The 17621-nt window shown below is 39.8% G+C and overlaps 1 protein-coding gene across 2 annotated transcripts in view; it reads right to left on the bottom strand.

Annotated features, from left to right (window-relative positions):
• PALMD (palmdelphin) overlaps positions 1 to 13620 on the bottom strand; it is a 52621-nt gene extending 39001 nt beyond the window's left edge. For both annotated transcript variants that reach the window (XM_018572639.1, XM_018572640.1), the window contains exon 1: positions 13313 to 13620. In XM_018572639.1, the coding sequence (XP_018428141.1) occupies positions 13313 to 13357 (45 nt within the window). In that variant the 5' untranslated portion in view covers positions 13358 to 13620. The remainder of the gene's footprint in view (positions 1 to 13312) is intronic.
• Positions 13621 to 17621: the final 4001 nt, after the last annotated feature.

Raw genomic sequence — 17621 nt, 5'->3', positions numbered from 1 at the left:
GTGTGAAGAGTAGAGTAGTCCGTATTCATAGGCACAGGCAGGGGTGTTTCAATCCTTTTTGCTGCCCGAGGCCAGGGGGAAGAAGGTGCTGGTGGTGTAAGCACTTAGAATGACGGCGCTGCCCCGGCGCACAGAAGTTACGCTGCTGCTCTGGCCAGTGTCCTGTTTAGCTTTTAGCAACCAGTGACGTCACTGGATGCCAAGATTTGGGCAGGACACTGGTCAGAGGTCCCAAGTTGCTAAAAGCTGGGCGGGGAGATGTGTATGGCCCTTACCCATCTCCCCTCCCTGCTCTTAGCAACCTGGGACGCTCTGGCCGGAAAGGTGGTGGCAGGCACACTGCAAACATTGGGCAGCAAAGCGGCCGTTTCGCTCTGCATGCCACCCACCCCCACTTACCCTAAGAGATGCCACCTGAGGCAATAGCCTCAGGCTACCTCATCTTAAGGATGTCCCTGGGCCCAGGAGCAGTTGCCCCCATAATAGCTCAGTTCATGTATTCACATTACTGTCTGTTTTAAGTATGATTTTAACTCTACCGCTAACTAATGTTTTTAACTCTGGTGTTCGCTAAAGAAGCTCGTGGGTAGAAGATAGGATTTTCTAAGATTTAAGCTAAGTATAGACAATAACAACAAGTTATTGTCTCAGCATAATGTAAGACTGCATGTTGCCCATCCCTGTGTTACACAGGTATAGTTCTTCTTATTGTCAAGCTTTATCAGTGGCATTCTGTTATCTTGGATTTCATATCCTTTAGGGTATAGGTACACAACCAGAAAACAAGTTTAACAGGATATTTTCAAGGTTCGTTGGTTGGCAATTTGGCACACACTCCTCCAAATTTTTGTGTTCAGTGAAGTGAAGGGTACTGCTAATGTTGTATGCCACACATACAAAGACATTTAAAATAATTGTGCACTTTTAGCTTCGTGGCCACAATCTGGGGAAGGCATTTTTCTCTTCCAGCATGACTGTGCCCCTCTGCACATAGCTATCCCCATAGCGCATGGCTTAATGAGTTTGGTGTTGTGAAACCTGAGTAGGGGGACAAAGCCTTCAACCCTAGTAAACATATTTTGGACAAATTGGAAAACTGATTTTGAGCCAGGTCCTCTCGTCCAACATCAGTATCTGACCTCATAAATGCTCTTTTAGCTGAATATACACAGCTTCCCGCAGAGACAAACAAAAATCTTGTAGAAAATCCTCCCAGGGGAATGATAGCCACAAAGGGGTCAACGTCTTATTAATGTCAATGGTATTGGAATATGATGTCTGAAAAGCTAATATAGGTGTGATGGTTAGGTGTCCAAACACACATGGCGATATAGTTTATGCAATTTTGGATCCCAGAACATTTGAACAGTAGGTTGATATGTGTATTATCATGCAAGATGTCCTAAGAGCAGTGGTATGCAGTGACTACTGGCAACCGAAAGGAATCCAGCTTTCTGTACTTTAGGATGGGTAGGCTAATGAGATGTGGTTTCTTATTGCTTGTCCTGGATCAACCACTAGCATAAATAACAGTTCTAGTGAGAAATCCTTCTTATGCCCTTACTGACCATTGTTATTTTGACACCAAGCCTATTACTGTAAGATGATCCTAGAGGAAGGAATATACTTGACACTGCTGCCAACGCACAGGAATCCTCATAGGATTCTTATTTAGATGTTTACAGCCGGTAGAAGGTGATCAACACCATGCTCAAGTACGTGGCTTCTGAAGTAGAATGCTACAACTGCTAAATAATGAAGCCAGCATCATATATTTAGGAAAACTGATCTCCGGAGCATGCTACTGCTCACTTAAGGCTTTTGTGTCAACTGTGCTTTGGTATGAAGACACAAAAGGAAAGCTTTTGTGTCTTTGTACCAAAGCAAAGTTGACAATGTCTCTTAATTTACTATAAAAGGTGACTGTTTGCATAGGTTGTGACATATTCTCTTTGACGTCTATGTATCTTGCCTCTTTGACGTCTTGACAAAGCCATTGTGTTTACTATAGACAGCTACCTTTTCTATGCTCTGCATGCAGGTCTCAGTTGCTCTATTACTGACTAAGCATAATACATTTATAAGGGCCATGTAGTGCAGTTATGATATTTTGTAACTACGATGATAAGGAGTGGCTGAAACCTCACATCATTACAAAGTAAAATGTTTCATTTTAAAATGAAACATTTAGTAGGGAATAGTCAATAGTCATTTCTTCTGCCTGTATCCCATTGGATATATCTCTTCCCTTTTTGTCCTGGAGGCACAACAATAAGAAATCTCTCTATACCCCTTCTTAGACAGTTGTCACCAGCATCCTGGTTCTGTGACAACGTTACAATTTTGGATTTTCCATCACGTCCTTTCCCAGTAGAGAATAAAATAGAACTGATTCATAAATGAAAGCTACTGCTAAAAATTGCTAAGTGGTGGATTTACATTCATATTAGTTATCAGTCAGCTTCCTTCTTTTTTTAATCCATATTTTGGTTACTGGAAATGTTTTTTGCAACAGACACTTACAGACGTCAACAACTTTTTTTGTACCCTTTCATGAAAAATAACTCACATTTTCTCTGAAATAAAGTTATTGGCATCCAAACTATTTCTGTAGCTCTCAATGAGACTTCTGCACCTGCCAACAGCTAGTTTGTCCCACTCTTCTTGTGCAAATTGTTCCAGCTGTTTCAGATTTTAAGGTTATTGAACATCTATGGAATGAGCTGAAACAGACTACATGTTTCAGCTCATTCCATAGATGTTCAATAGGATTCAGACCAGGGCCCACAGAAGGTCACCTCAGCATAGTCAAATGTTTTGTTCTCATTTTTGGGTGCGTTTTGGGTCATTATCCTGTTGGGGGACCCATGACCTGCAACTGTACCTTTTGTTCCAGAATTCCTAGATAGTTTTGAAATTTTATTGTGCCCTGCACAGATTCAAGACACCCGATCCCAGACACAAAACATAACCACGCCTCCTCCACATTTCACAGCAGGTACAACGTTCTTTTCTTTAAAAGCTAATTTTTTTCGTTTATGAACTTAGAGCTGAGGTGACTTACTAATAAGCTCCAATTTTGTCTCATCTGTCCAAATGGCATTCTCCCAAAAGCATTGTGGCTTGCATTTTAGTAAATTTCAGTCTGGAATTTATATGTTTTTCTTTCAACAGTGGAGTCTTCTTTTAAGTCCACTGTTGCTCAAACAGCATCAAATGGTGCGATCAGAAATTGATGTCCCCTGACCCTGAAGTTCAGCTTGTATCTATTTGGAAGTTTTTAATTGCTCTTTGTCTACCACTTGCACTCTCCTTCCATTCTATCTGGGGTCGATTATCCTCTTGTGGCCACATCCAGGGAGGTTGACTACACTCCCGTGGATCTGTAACTGTAGGCACAGGAACATCAAGCTGCTTGGAGATGGTCCTATAGACTTTACCTTTGACATGCTGGTCTATCATTTTCTTTCTGATCTCCTTAGACATCGTTCTCCTTTGCTTTTTCTGGTCCATGTTCAGTGTGGTGCACATGATGAAACCAGAGCAGACTGGCAACTTTTCTCCATTTAGAAAGGCTGACTGACTTAGTATAATTTGAGGACATGTGTGATACTAATGACAGAAAACAGTTGTTTGAAATAATATTTTCTAGGGATACCAACAAATCTGTGCAGGTCGCTTTATAATACCTTTGTGAAAACGCAATAATTGATCTATTTCACCCTTTCTTTGCTTTACTCTATGACATACCTAAGGCATGCTTGCTTTTTTAGACAATTGCTTTTAATATCATCACAGGAGAAAGTATCCTGGGTACATTTGTTGGTACACATTTCAGGAGAAAGTATTGTATAAAAGAGCTGTAATGGTACCAACAAATGTACCCACATCTATCCATAGACATCACTATACAAAACAAACCATATCCACAAAACAAGAATACAAGACTAAACCCAACCTTACATATTTAAAACATTACAAATTCTAATCAGAGTCCATCCCTCTGGTCTCAAAAAAGGAAACAAAATGTAATCTAACATTCCCAAGCTTGCATCATCTTTCATATTCTTATCAATTTGGTACTGGACCAGTTAATCAATGGGTAACAATAGGAACTTACTTCAAATAATTAATAATTCTGAAAAATTACCAAAGGTAGAAAAGTAGTCATACTTTTAAGTAGTCATAGGAGCAGCTTCTATCACCTGAGAATAAAAGAACATCATTTTCATATAACACTACTTTTTCTTCTTCTATAGGACTTAATTTGAAATCTTGATGTCCACTGATGCTTCTGTCTTATGCCTAAATGTGGGTCATGTCTTGGATGAGCTGGACTTTGTAGCATCCAACATTGTACAGCAAGCCAAAACAGGAATACGTTAAAGCGGTACTAATTGGAACGTTGTGTTACAGTAGTTATGTGTAATTTTTTTCGGGTGTTGGCTCTTTTATTATAATTGGTAAATAAGTATGTTTCTTCTGAACTGAACTGTGCAGAGACATAAAGGAATGGTGTATCTGGTGGGAAGACTGACTGCTATTTTAATTTTTGTACATTTCTGATATACCTTGCCAAGATAAAAGGATAGAACATTGCACAGACTCCTCTTGGCTTATTTAATAAAGCTAAGAACACAAACCTACAAAAAAAAACAATCGCCTTTCACTGAGTGCTCTAAATTCATTTATGGTGAAATCTGATTGGTTGTCATAGTTACTGCATTCTCCACTTCATCATTACTCTTTGCATTTGTTTATCAGACTGGTCTAATAACAGAAGAAAATTATTGCTTTGCTTTCTATAATTCATGTACCTATAAAAAATACATTATGTTTCTCTTCCAAATTCACACCAAAATATTACTCAGCATAGGAAATGGTTTCATAGCAACAGATTCACTTAGTGGAGACTTGGCAGGCTAGCCTTTTTTAAAAATGTTTCCTACAAGAGACCCACCTTTGCTTGAGGCTGTTGCTGTTTTTCTTTAAAAGTTTTTAATTCCTCGTTTTCTAGTGGGTTCCCGCAGCAATCCCCCCCTTTACGGGTGCCACCATCATTCTAATGGAGGCACCCGTGCGCGCTGGTGCGTCCATAGACACACACAGTCGTGTGGCAGGCCACGCCCCTTCTCTCTTTGATTGATGGCAGAAGGAGCCTATGGCTCCTCTGCCATCAGTATCCTCCCCCCGCAACCCAGAGGTTCGGGGAACGGAGTATCGCTTCGGGACCGAGCGAAGCTGACAGGTAAGTGTGGGGGTGACTAGGGGGGACTGGGGGAGAAAAAAGGTGCTGGGTCGTTTTACCCTAATGCATTAAGGTAAAAAACACCCAAACCTTAATACTACTTTAATGACTAAGGTGGTGCAGAGAGCAACGATCATTATGATGACGTAAAACTAAAGTATCCCCTATCAACCAGTCAGGAATAATTTCTTATCTGATTTGACTAATGATTTTTAAAAAACGCATCTATGATGTACTTTTTGGTAAGCTGCAATTGGGTCTTCTGCTCTCTGAATATCATCAAAATCTTCCTCACATACAGGATAAATCATTGTGAGTCTTTGATCTATAACAATGCACAATATGCAGTAAACCAAAGCAGCAAAAAAGTAAGTTTTAAGTGCTCTGATGCCAAAATATCATTAGATTCTATTGATTGCTGTATTTTAAATATCATCTGCGCTTTGTGAGTATACATCTGGCGCATGGCTGCTGGCCACACCTAACCACACACACAACACGTGTATGGGGCAAAGCTTTTCTGCCGGCCAACAAAGAATCTTATCTTCTCTGTCTATGCTATAATGATACCTTTTCTAATATAGACAGGAGTAAGATAGTTGGTAATACCAAAAATGGAACCTAGCTGACAATTCTGATGTTCCATTTGCATTTCTAACATTTATTGGGTCTCAACTCAGCAATACTTTTGATGGCAGTCCCGCTACATGTAGTTTTACGTTTTAATGTTCCTCCAGAATAGTTTTGCTGGCATACAGTATTGTATCTAACATATCCGTCACTTGTATGACTAACGTCTGAAGGTTATGAATGTCTGAAGGTTATTAAGACTGCAACAAGTGTGGTATGCCTTAGATGTAGTCCTCAGTAGAAGTAACATTTAACCAAATAGATCTTAATACTTTTAAAAACACCATTTATTACAACAAAGGTTAATTACTGCCATGGTTTTCTTTCTAACAAAAGAACAAAACAAGCCTCAGGCTTCTATGTTACTTATTTATGTAGTTAGTTCCAGTCAAATACAATTTTGTACGCCGTTTTGTGCTTTTATATCATATACATTTATTGATATTCTTACATGTTACATATAATTACAATGCTATTTGCTACATGTGTTTAACATTTGAAGATTAATCATACACAGAATTCATTTCCTAAAATGTATTGATGTATGAATGTATTTATACAAGTGATGTAAGAATAAGTAAGTGGTTCAGACATCACTTGCTGTCTATACAAATTACATTGTAACTTGGGATTTTTGTGGGTACAGTATGGGCCACCTACATACATCTCAACTTTCTGAGATGAGAAAGAGGGACATCTTCCAATATATTTAGGCAATTGATTGCTTTACACTGTCTTTTTGAAATAGCAAACAAGATAATCAAGACATAACATAAATGCTTCAGGTCAGAATAACACTTATAGAAGCAAAATAGTATCTTTTTATAGATGTTTGACCATAAAAGAGGGACAGAGGGATTTGGTTCTAAATGAGGGACAGTCTCTCTAAATGAAGGGCAGTTGGGAAGTATGTCCACCTACCACCTTGACAGCCTTTGCCTTTCAAGATTTAAGCTTTAAAGTGACATTAAACCCTCAGATTTTTTTAACATAAAACAATACTGTAATGTGTGCCTTACTGTAATCCATGGTAGTTTCCCTTCTCTTTGCTGCTCTTCCTTTTAAATCTGTATCTGTTCTCATGCTCTGCAGAACTTCTGTTTTGCAGCAGACTGCCTTGTCTCAGGAATGGATATACGGTGTCTGTGTATCCGTTTGTATAGGCTTGTAACCCGAGCCAGCACTACAGGAAGAGGCCCTGAGCTGAAAAGGGAAGTTCTCCCCAAGCATGAGAAGACATGAGGATTTAAAAGGAAGAGCAGCAAAGAGAAGGGAAACAACCATGGATTACAGTAAGGCACACATTACAGTATTGGTTTATGTTAAAAAATCTGAGGGTTTAATGTCACTTTAAGAGATGTTTAGAGATGGGCAGTTTGTTTGTTCTTTGGGTAAGGCCTAATGTAACTGCAAATTAAATCTTCTGTTAAGTCCATTGGTCCATAGGTTTGGATAGAAGTATCCACTTATCCATATCTATATGCGAAGTGGTCTGTGGCTGATTGTGGTAATACATGTTAAACACTGAAAATAAAAAAAATGTTAAAGAGAAATATAAAGAAAAAAAGCTGTTTAGGCAAGTTTACTCCTTGACTTTGCAATTTTTTTTCTTTAGAGACCAACTAAACTGACTGGCACCATTTGCACAAGAGCTGGTCTCTTTTCCTGGCTTATGCATACTTTGCTATAATTTGCTGGGGAGACGTGTGACTACACATAGTTCTTTATTGTAATTTCTTCAACATGTACCTGGCTGCTACAAAGAGGTTTTTTTCCCCACAATTGCATCAAACCATGTTATATATAAATAGTACTTAGTGAATCTCCACTGTAGCATTTCAGTACTCTTCAAAACATAAGATGCTGGTTGAGCCTTAGCAAGTTTTAGAAACACAGCTATACGTGTTAGATGACGTTTAAGGAATAATGAGCCAAACAGGTACTTTTAGGAGCCAATAAAAATGTTTTCCATGCAGGTCAGTTTTGTGCCTGGAAAAGGTGTATTACTTGAAAAATTAGGTTTATCTGGAAACCCTTCCTGTATAAATTAAGTGGAAGGACTTTGCCTTACTCGTATGTATCAAATACATTTTGCCATTGCTTTAGCGAAATCAGGAAATGAAAGGAGAAATCCTATTTGTTGCTATGATTAAGAAAACTGAAGTGGAAACACATATGGAGGAACTCCATGTTAACAAGCGCAAAGCATGGAAAACAGCCAGTGTAACATTACATACCTCTAGGTAAGTGATGTTATCAGATGTGTATACGAGTTTTAATTAGTCAATCAAGAGTAAGTAATTTTAAACATGCTTGGGACAAACACAGATGTATACTTGGACAAAAAGGTTAAAAAGCAAAACAAAAAAGAAAATCAAACTTGATGGAGCACTTGGTCTTTTTCTGCCATCACTCCAGGGCAATGGCGTGTGACCCACACTGGAGTGAATGCAAGTAGACAGTGAGTGGGTGAAAGAAAAAATCAGCAGCAATGATGGAAAAAAGTATGAAAAAAGTGAAAATAGTATTTTATGGGAAAAAACATGGCAATTGTTTATGATTCACAGTACACAAAGAAAATTAAAATTCCTCCAAATAGTGTTTTCATCTATTTAAACATAATAAGATGACTGTTGGCCTGCTTTCCCTGAAACTTTGTGGGCCTATGCTAAGGCCCATGTGACTTTAGCATTTATTCCCAAATGGCTTTCTTTGAGCATACTCATACCACCCCCTTATCATTTTTTTTCAGGGAACCCTACCTACTCTCTATGGATTCTTGCCTAGTTGAGAATGATGTCTTTAGTTACGCACAGCCTCCTGGGATACCCCCCCCCCAAGATCCAAGGATACCTTGGGGTAATCTACTGTGCATGTGCCGCTGTCCGTCATCAGGGGGCTGGGTCTCTCTTTCTGGCTGTTGCAGCTCCCTTTCGAAGCACCTCTTCACATGCGCATCATCAGGTGGCTGGCTGCAAGAACCCAGGTGAGACAGCCAGCTCACAATAATGTCAGAGAAGAAGATGGTGGGTGTAAAGTAGCAGAGTGTCAAATTCTCTATATGCAAGGCAAGCACTTTCCTTCCAGCAGCCTTTTATATATAAGGTCCTGTTTAGTTTCTTTTGAAAACATTTGTGAAAAGCAGGGATAAACGTATCCCTGCAGTGAACAGTTTTATCTTTAAATCCCAGCTGGCTCCTCCTTATAACATTATACAGAAAATCTTGAGAAGGATTAAGGCAATTAGATGTAAGGTTTTCATGGCCCCATTAGAGCAGGCACAAACTTGAATACATAGCTCCACTTCAGCATTTTCAGCATTCAACAGGCTCAGGTAGTGCTTGAAGAAAGCTTGCTCAATGACTATAACTGTTTAATTATTCATTAACTCATTAGAAGGATTCTTGTAGACTTCTGATAATAAACACAATATTATATTACTTTCCATTTATACTTTAACTGCAGATCTCAATTTATCATAGAGAAATAGATAATGGAAACAATAAATATAGATAAAAAGAAATATAGATCCTTCCAGCATGTTTGTTCTATTAAAAAATCACAGGTGTTGATATAGAGTGGGTACTTCAATAGGTAGGGAGGCATTGCAATATGGTGTGGCTAGATCCTTATGAGAGCAGTAGGCCTTATGTATTAAAAGTGACTGTGCTACCAATAATAAACAATCCGATGTTAGCTGTCATTTTTCACTGCAGTTTAGAGAATGAGGGAAAAAATAATTGGTAAGAACAGCAACTTTTCCTTTGCAGTAACACACTTTTCATACATAGCACTGTTGCTGGACGCTGCGAATAAAATTTTTCGTTTATGCTTGAAAGCTCTATAAGTTACAAGATTCAGTCGATACTCAGAATTGCATAACATTAGGCCTGAGCACCAAATGCATATGTGGCAATTAAATATTCAAGTTTTTATAATATAAATAATTAAACTAATTACATGTACCTGAAACTCTATACATCAAAATGATAAATTAGTCAACATTTCTGTCTTCCCTACTCCACCCACATAAAGCTTCTTATTTCCTGAAATGTGGACGTGTTGATATGAAATGTTGTGTAAGACAGAACTCTCATTGTTGTCTATGTATTTATTAGAGATAATATCTAGTATTTGAATGTTTTAGTTACTGTATACAGCAATATATGATCCTTTTAACGTAAATAGTCTTATTAGATTTATGTTGGTATCTGCATTAGTTTCCATTTTAATCACCTCATGCAAGAAAGTGGTTGGACTGATTTTTGTACTCGCATTCATGTGTGATCCTTAACAGTGCTCTCTAACTTTGAACATACCTATTACAGAGTCATTAGCCAAACAGTATTGTCTACAGTACGTGTGTGTTGGTGGTATCACTTGGGGACTCCATTAGTTTGATCTCATGCGGAAATGAACAAGCATCCAATTCATTAGAAATAAATTGTGGGTATCCTCCTATGTTACTGAATCTTTCTGGTGATATGCAGCACTAAACAAAGTAATAATTGTTAATATATAACAGAGTAGATGATAGGGCTTACTCACTAATGCAATGCGAAGAGTATTGATGACACGCAAAGCACAATAACCATAGCAACCATCTGTTAACTGTTTACTTTAATGCCCAACTGAACTTTTCAGTTTATATCAGCTAAACACTTTCCAAGGGCATCAAAGGAAAAAGTGAGCAAAGTCTTAGAGTTCATTTTCTTTAAGGAGCACATCTCTAGCATTAGGCAAGTACATCGTCATGGCAACGTATGCACCCTTTATGCGTTAATATGCCCTTTGACGCGTGTTTCCAATGTGTTTTCAAATGTAGAATTTTGAGGGTTAACAGCGATTGACCAGGGCTTGTTAAAATTGGCCATACACCTATAGATTGTCTGTAGAATTTCTATGGTCAGATGGAAAAAGTGCAACAAACTCCTCCATCTATGCTAAACTGTGTGGATGGAGGAATCTCCCACTGGGCCAAGCTTCAGTATCTTGCTAGTTGGCCCCACTGGCTCTCAAAACACCTAAACAATGCCTGCATCCAATCAGATTGTTCAGGTATTTTGACAGCCAGCAACACAGTTTAGCGTAGATGAAGGAATCTATTGCACTTCTTCCATCTGACCATAGAAAATCTGCATAAAATATATAGATGTATGGCTAGTTTTATGCAGCCCCATCCTGATTAGAAAAGCCTGTTCCCTGCCATAGTTGCTTTCTGTGGAGTCAGACTTATTGCTATACAATCAGCAAAGTTCATGCTCTCTGCTGATTGAAGAGTGCTTGCTTTGACTCAGCACGGGGGCATGTCGATCATCTGCAGAGAGACCACTGCTTCCGCACAAGGAACAAAGGTCTGCAGCATACTGGGAGGGGACAGGTTATTCTACTCAGGCTCTGGCTGCTTTCTAAAAAAAACAATTGCAAGACTTTGCGCTTCTTTTGTTTTGATACAGCTGAAATGTATTCCGCTGATTTCACCAGAGAGTACAGTTGAGCTTTGGGGCTCATTCACACAGCCGCAGAGGTCCATGTACCATAAAAAATGCCTGGATCTCTGTGCCCGGGCATCACAGGTGTTGTGTGCAGCCCGCCTGTACATGTCAATGACAGGCTGCAGCTGTACGCTGGTAAATGCTGCTCTGAGCATGTACAGCCATACATATTCAGATATACACCCCCAGATGCACACAGTCTGCATCCAGGAGCATGCATCCAAACCTGTATGGATGTACATGCTGGGAGCAAAATTTACCAACATTCAGCTGCAGCCTATCATTGACCACATGCGAGCTGCATGCAAGACCCATGGCTCCTGGGCACAGAGATCTGGGTTTACCAAAGATCTGGGTGTGTTATTCAATGGAACCTCAGTGAAACTGTCACATGTTAAGCAATATCACCCTGGGCAATCTTAATCATAGTGAGATCTTCCAAAAGCTAAAACTAAACTGGAGATTTTAGAAGGTAGTGTATGGAAACTGAAGAGGGCAAGAAAGAGGAAAGAGTACTATTAAAACTCAGTGAACTGAATGATTTCCTGACAATCTTTCTTTTAGTTCCCATTTTTATACTGATTTTTGAAGCAGACATTAAGGGGCTCATTTACTAAAGGAATAGAGGCTGTTCACATGGAAAGCTAATGCTCATTTTGCAACGTGTATGTTATTTGCAAAGTGACTGTGAGCAATAAAGGTAAAATGGTGTTCACTTAGAATATCCAATCATGTGTGAGGGAAATTTTTTGTAAAAACATGATTGGTTGATTGAAGTGAACACAGCTTCACCTTATTTTCCAAGCTCTCTGAACACTTGCTAAGTGAGCAGCCTATACTCCTTTCTGTAATCAAACGCTTATCTAATTTCATTCTTCTGTTGCCAAGTATTCCTTATCACCAGGTTTTGTGCTTCTTTTTTTCTATGACGCTATAGCAGAAAGCTTCATTGATTTGAAAGCGCTCTTAAACTTGCTTATGATTATTCAAAATGACTGCCCCATAGTGATTTTTATCATAATATTGTAGCATTCAGATATTCAAATCAAACCAAATGGGGTGCTGGGGGCATATCCTACTGGTCACCAATCACTGCTATATAATTAGCAAATTAGAACAGGTCCAAAGACTCTTCTTGTAACAGACTCTTCTAAAAATCACTTGCATATCCAAATCTGTAACAGCTCCATGAACATAACAGATTCTAAAAATTCTTCACCATGCCGTTCACCCATATTTAATCTTTCAATGTAAATGTCACCCAACGTCCAATGCAACAAATTGTAACATTTATATATTCAAATCAAAAGAGGTGCTGGGAGCATATCCTACTGGACACCAATCACTCCCCAGACACCAACATCTGAAGAGAGTTTGGGGCCAGTTGGCTAACTTTAGCACCAGTTCCTTTCATTGGCTCAAGCAAGTTGAGCCCCACATTCAGGGGATTAGTGACTTCATAGTTAGCCCAGGAAATAATATGAATGACGTATGCACTTGTCCTAAATCTGGGCAATGACAGACTCAACAGAAGCATGCTATATAATTAAGAAATTAGAACAGGTCCAAGGACTCTTTTCTTCTAAAAATCACTTGCATATCCAAATCTATAACAGCTCCATGAACATAACAGTTTCTAAAAATTCTTCTCTATGCCGTTCACTCATATTTATTTTGCCATAAAAACGCCAGGTCAGCATATGACCCAGTGCCCTTCAATAGAGTACAAAGTGTCCACTGTGTCACCTACTCTCTAGCCTGACTCTGCTGTATCAGATAATGGTTATATCTCTGCGAACACTAACACTTACCCTGACAAATGTTCACAAATCAGACAGCTGCTAAAGCAAGTTGATATACCAAATCTTCATACAAGCATGAATCCAACTTTATACAATAGAATCCTGTGATATTTTACATGTGTAAAATAAAAACTTACGGTAATGGCCAAGAGCCTTTCTTTCAGCAATTCTGCTTCTTCCATCCTGTAAAGTTACACAGAAAACATTCAGGATCTGACAAGCTTGAGAGTAAGTGCAGCACAGCTGAAGGGAAGGAAGAGAGCAGCTGCAGGTTCCAAGAGAGATCTTAATGTGAAGAGAATTGGAGAGTTTCTTAATGGGATGAAGCTAGTCTGAATGGATCAGCCCAGACAGGCTCATGTGAGAAGGGTGTGCTCTACAGGCAGCCTCTCACATAGCTGGTGGCTTTACTGACAGGCAACTATGACACACAGCACAAGTTTCTATCTTAACAAGCTGTCAGCTCTTTGACTTAAGTACACAGATATTGTATTTCCCCCGTGCACTTTTGTGTTATGTCACACTGATTCCAGTAGGTAGTGTTTTACAGTATTTCCTGTGTTTGTATAACTCATTACATCAATAAGGCATGAAGGTTATCACTGTAAATTGCAGAGTGCTGATTTAATAATAGATACAGATGCGCGTACATAACACTAGGCTTTGTTTCAAAAAGTCTATAATAACAGGAGCATTCTGAACAAAAGATAAAGGAGACATGTTCAGCTGGCTTTGTTGCCTTTGTTACAAAAACACAATTTATTTCTGTTCCTATGCACTGTAGTAACATTGTAGTGTTCTATTAATTTCAATAGGGATCTGTATGAATATACAGTATAACGGAAGAATACCGGCGCCTTCAATTGCAAGGTGCCCAGCAGTTCAGTATGGCAAACATGAGAGAGGCAGCTCCCACTGGTCAATTTGACCACCAATCTAGCAGACAAGGAACGAAAGAAAGCGCCTCCATAGTGTAAAAGAGTAATTTAATGGTAAAACACGCAGCTCTAGGCTGTACTTACAACAATTCAGTTGAATAAAAACGAGTAGAGTAAGATGAGAAGTCGGAACCTCTAGCACGCCCCAGAAATGCATAAACCTGTTGTAATCATAGGGACATAGGACGCTGGTGAATTACACCTCTCCAGACTCTCCCTGCTAGAGGTTCCGACTTCTCATCTTACTCTACTCGTTTTTATTCAACTGAATTGTTGTAAGTACAGCCTAGAACTGCGTGTTTTACCATTAAATACACAGTATGTTCAGGGGCGTATCTACCACAAGGCAAACAAGGCATTTGCCTTGGGCGGCACTTTCCAGGGGGGCGGCAACTATGCTAGGGTATATGTATATCTCCTGTATCCCCCTGGCACGTGTAGGGTGATCCCCAATCTCTCGCATCCCCTTGTCACTTGCACATAACTCTGCGATCGGATGGAATGTACCTAGCAGTTACAATGTATCGCCATCAGTGGGAGAATGTTTGTGCTGGCCATGTGTCCTGCTCTAGGATCTGTCATCCAGATGCAGCCACATCCATCGGCCGGAGCTCAGCAGATCTGATGGAGGAGCACAGATTCACGGATCAGCGGTTGGAGAAGATCTCAGGAATACACAGAGAAAGGGAGTAGATACTGGGGGAAGACCCCTGACAAGCAAGTGGGTAGATCTGGCATCTAGTGGTGGTGGTGGGGTTACATGTCCACTGGGATAGAGGGAGAAATAGCGGGACTTGGAAACAGAGGGAGAGCTCGGGGTGTTCTGGGATCCCGTTGTAGCTGTAGGGGATAGAGAAGTTATATAAGAGGTCAAGGGGGTCTGGGGGTGTAGAAGAGAAATTTATGCACTCTAGTTTGTGCATGGACGGCAGAGATGAGCGTGTGACAGGAGGAGTGATAAGAGGGGTGTACAGAAGAATGTGTGGGTTTAGTGAGGGGGCTTGGTGACGGGACAATAATAGACTGTGCTGAGGTGGGATAGAGAGGCATTGAGCTAGTATAGACGATTGCACCAATGGAAAAGCACCATTGGTCCAACTGTCCAGTAAAAATGCTGCAGGGGGGGGAGGGGGCAACTATGATTTTGATTTATTTATAGAGATTAAAGAAAAGCAAAAAAAGATAGATTATTTTAAAACTATTGATCAAGTAAGGATGGAGCAAATTTAGATTAGTGTGGGTGCCCGAGTTTAGTCCTGCCTAGGGCTGCACAAAACCAAAATACGCCACTGCATATGTTCATGCAATTCTATATTCATACAATACTCAGAAACCAAAAAATGTAGACCATAGACGAGGGATAGGCAACCTTGGCACACCTGTTGTGGGGGAACTACAGATTCCATCATGCCTGTGACTCTGGGAGGCATGCCTGTGTCTGTCAGAATCTTGCAATAGCTCATGGCATTTGTAGTTTCACCACAGCTGAGGAGCTGAGGTTGCTTACCCTAGTGTAGACTAAACAAAATGCCCCCCCAAAACACTGAGTTAAAATTAAAAAAAAAACTCTAAAAGTCCCTTTGTTTACCTAAATCACATTCACATGATGTGCGGGATCCTAAGTCTTCTATCTTTTTCACTGCAGAGGAGGGTTCTTTTTTGGGTGTCCACATCTCGGCCTCGGTGAGGTGGGAACTTCCCATCGGGTGTCCAACGGTGGGGTCTTCTCAGGTCCTGAAGACTGCAGCTATGCGATATATTCTTGCCCCAGAGGCTTATGTTACATCACATAATTTAAAAAGCTGGTAAGGGGGTTTTCGTATACATTGTGGAATAGTGTTGGGAGGCATGATAATGCATGTCTGGAGACAGGTTTTACTCAAGTAATGGCTACTGTTTGGGCGCCATTAAACCAAACATGGTTGTCGAAATTCTCCTCTGCAGGTACGTTGTGGTCATGCCATACAGCTATGCTCAGTAATGTGAAAACACAACCTAGACATAGAAATATTGGAACCGAGAAAACTGGAACAAAAGTAAAGTTGTTGCCCAAAGGAGAGAGATTCAATTTCCATTTTCTAAGTGAAGAAAAGGTGAGACCTGAATGATGTGGTACCCCAGATCAAGCTTTGCACATTTATTTTTGACCATGGTAGTTCATTCTCCTCAAAAAATACATCAATGGAAAATAAATTTATATTTATAGTTTGTACTCCTCAATGGTGTTTTCTCTCAATAAAAATGTGTTTCCTGGTCTCACACTCCAGTGCTCTGTGCTGGCATAGCTGAGTAACAACCACACCCCTCAGCACAGGTGTCCTCCAAAGACTCATATTGTTTTCAGGGAAAAAATGGGTGTAAAAGGCAAGTTCTGTTATTAAAGGCTAAGATATAACTCGAACAACTTCTGCAACAGGAAAATGGGAGAGCATGTGACCTGCTATCATGGTGTGGTGTTTGAGACTAGCTGCCAAACTCCAGGCCTGAACATTGTCGTGTGAGACGGATGACACATTTTTAACCCTGTGCAAGCTGCAACACCATCCAGATTATCTGGGCACATGGCATCGGTATTCGCTTTCGGCGAGTACCGGAAAAAAATATCGGTACTCATACATGATACCGAAAAACTGGTATCGGTGCATCCCTAGTTCTAACCCTTCCATGCAGTTGCATAACAATATCTATAGCAACCTATGTGGCTGCAATGGGGCCTGGGGATGGAATGGGGCCTCATTAGCATGGTTCTTCAGGAAAATTAACCAGTTGACAGTGACCCTGTAACCCTTTTGACATTTACAATCTAGAACAGCAGACATCAGAAACACAGGAGGAGACTTCAAAATTGTTGTAGCTAGTCACATACCCCGCATTGCAGGCTGTGCAATAAGGAGAATCAATTAGATGTCTTAGCAGTGTAGATTTATTGCCCTGAGAACTTCTGGCCATGCCAGCCAGCACTGAAATTAACCCTGTACGTTTAGCGCAGTTTTCCTCAGTTTAAAGCATAGGAATTAAATTGAACCATTAGGGATGGGCACCACACCCCCAATTAGAATTGTATACAAGAAAAGAAAAGCGGGGCTTTAAAAGTGTCCAAACCATACAAGACGTCCATCAAACATACATGGTTTTGTATAAACGTATATTTAATACATAAAGACTTGGTTACAATTAAAATGTCATTGACATGATACACTGTTACATTGAAATCAAGCTACCTCCTTTTGGTGCCCATACATGTGTACATATATATATAATTCATTAGTATAACATGGACTCCTTGAGTCCTGATTTCTGTAATAGTTGTATGATCCACTGTGGGCCCCATCTCCGACGCGTTTCGCAGCTGTATGTGCTTCCTCAGGGAGGTTGGAGGTATTCTAGGACATTACATCAAAATAGATTTAAGTATAATGATCACAGATACCAAATTCTTATTTTTACTTTTCAAAGTATTTTATTGTTTTTTAACAATTTTCCAAAAGAAACGTAACATCAAACATAA

The sequence above is a fragment of the Nanorana parkeri genome, unplaced genomic scaffold, assembly GCF_000935625.1.
Source record: "Nanorana parkeri isolate BGI_ZX_2015 unplaced genomic scaffold, ASM93562v1 scaffold2091, whole genome shotgun sequence".
NCBI lineage: Eukaryota > Metazoa > Chordata > Amphibia > Anura > Dicroglossidae > Nanorana > Nanorana parkeri.
The sequence above is the reverse complement of the archived record's forward strand: the minus strand, read 5'-3'. Positions and strand labels throughout refer to the sequence as shown.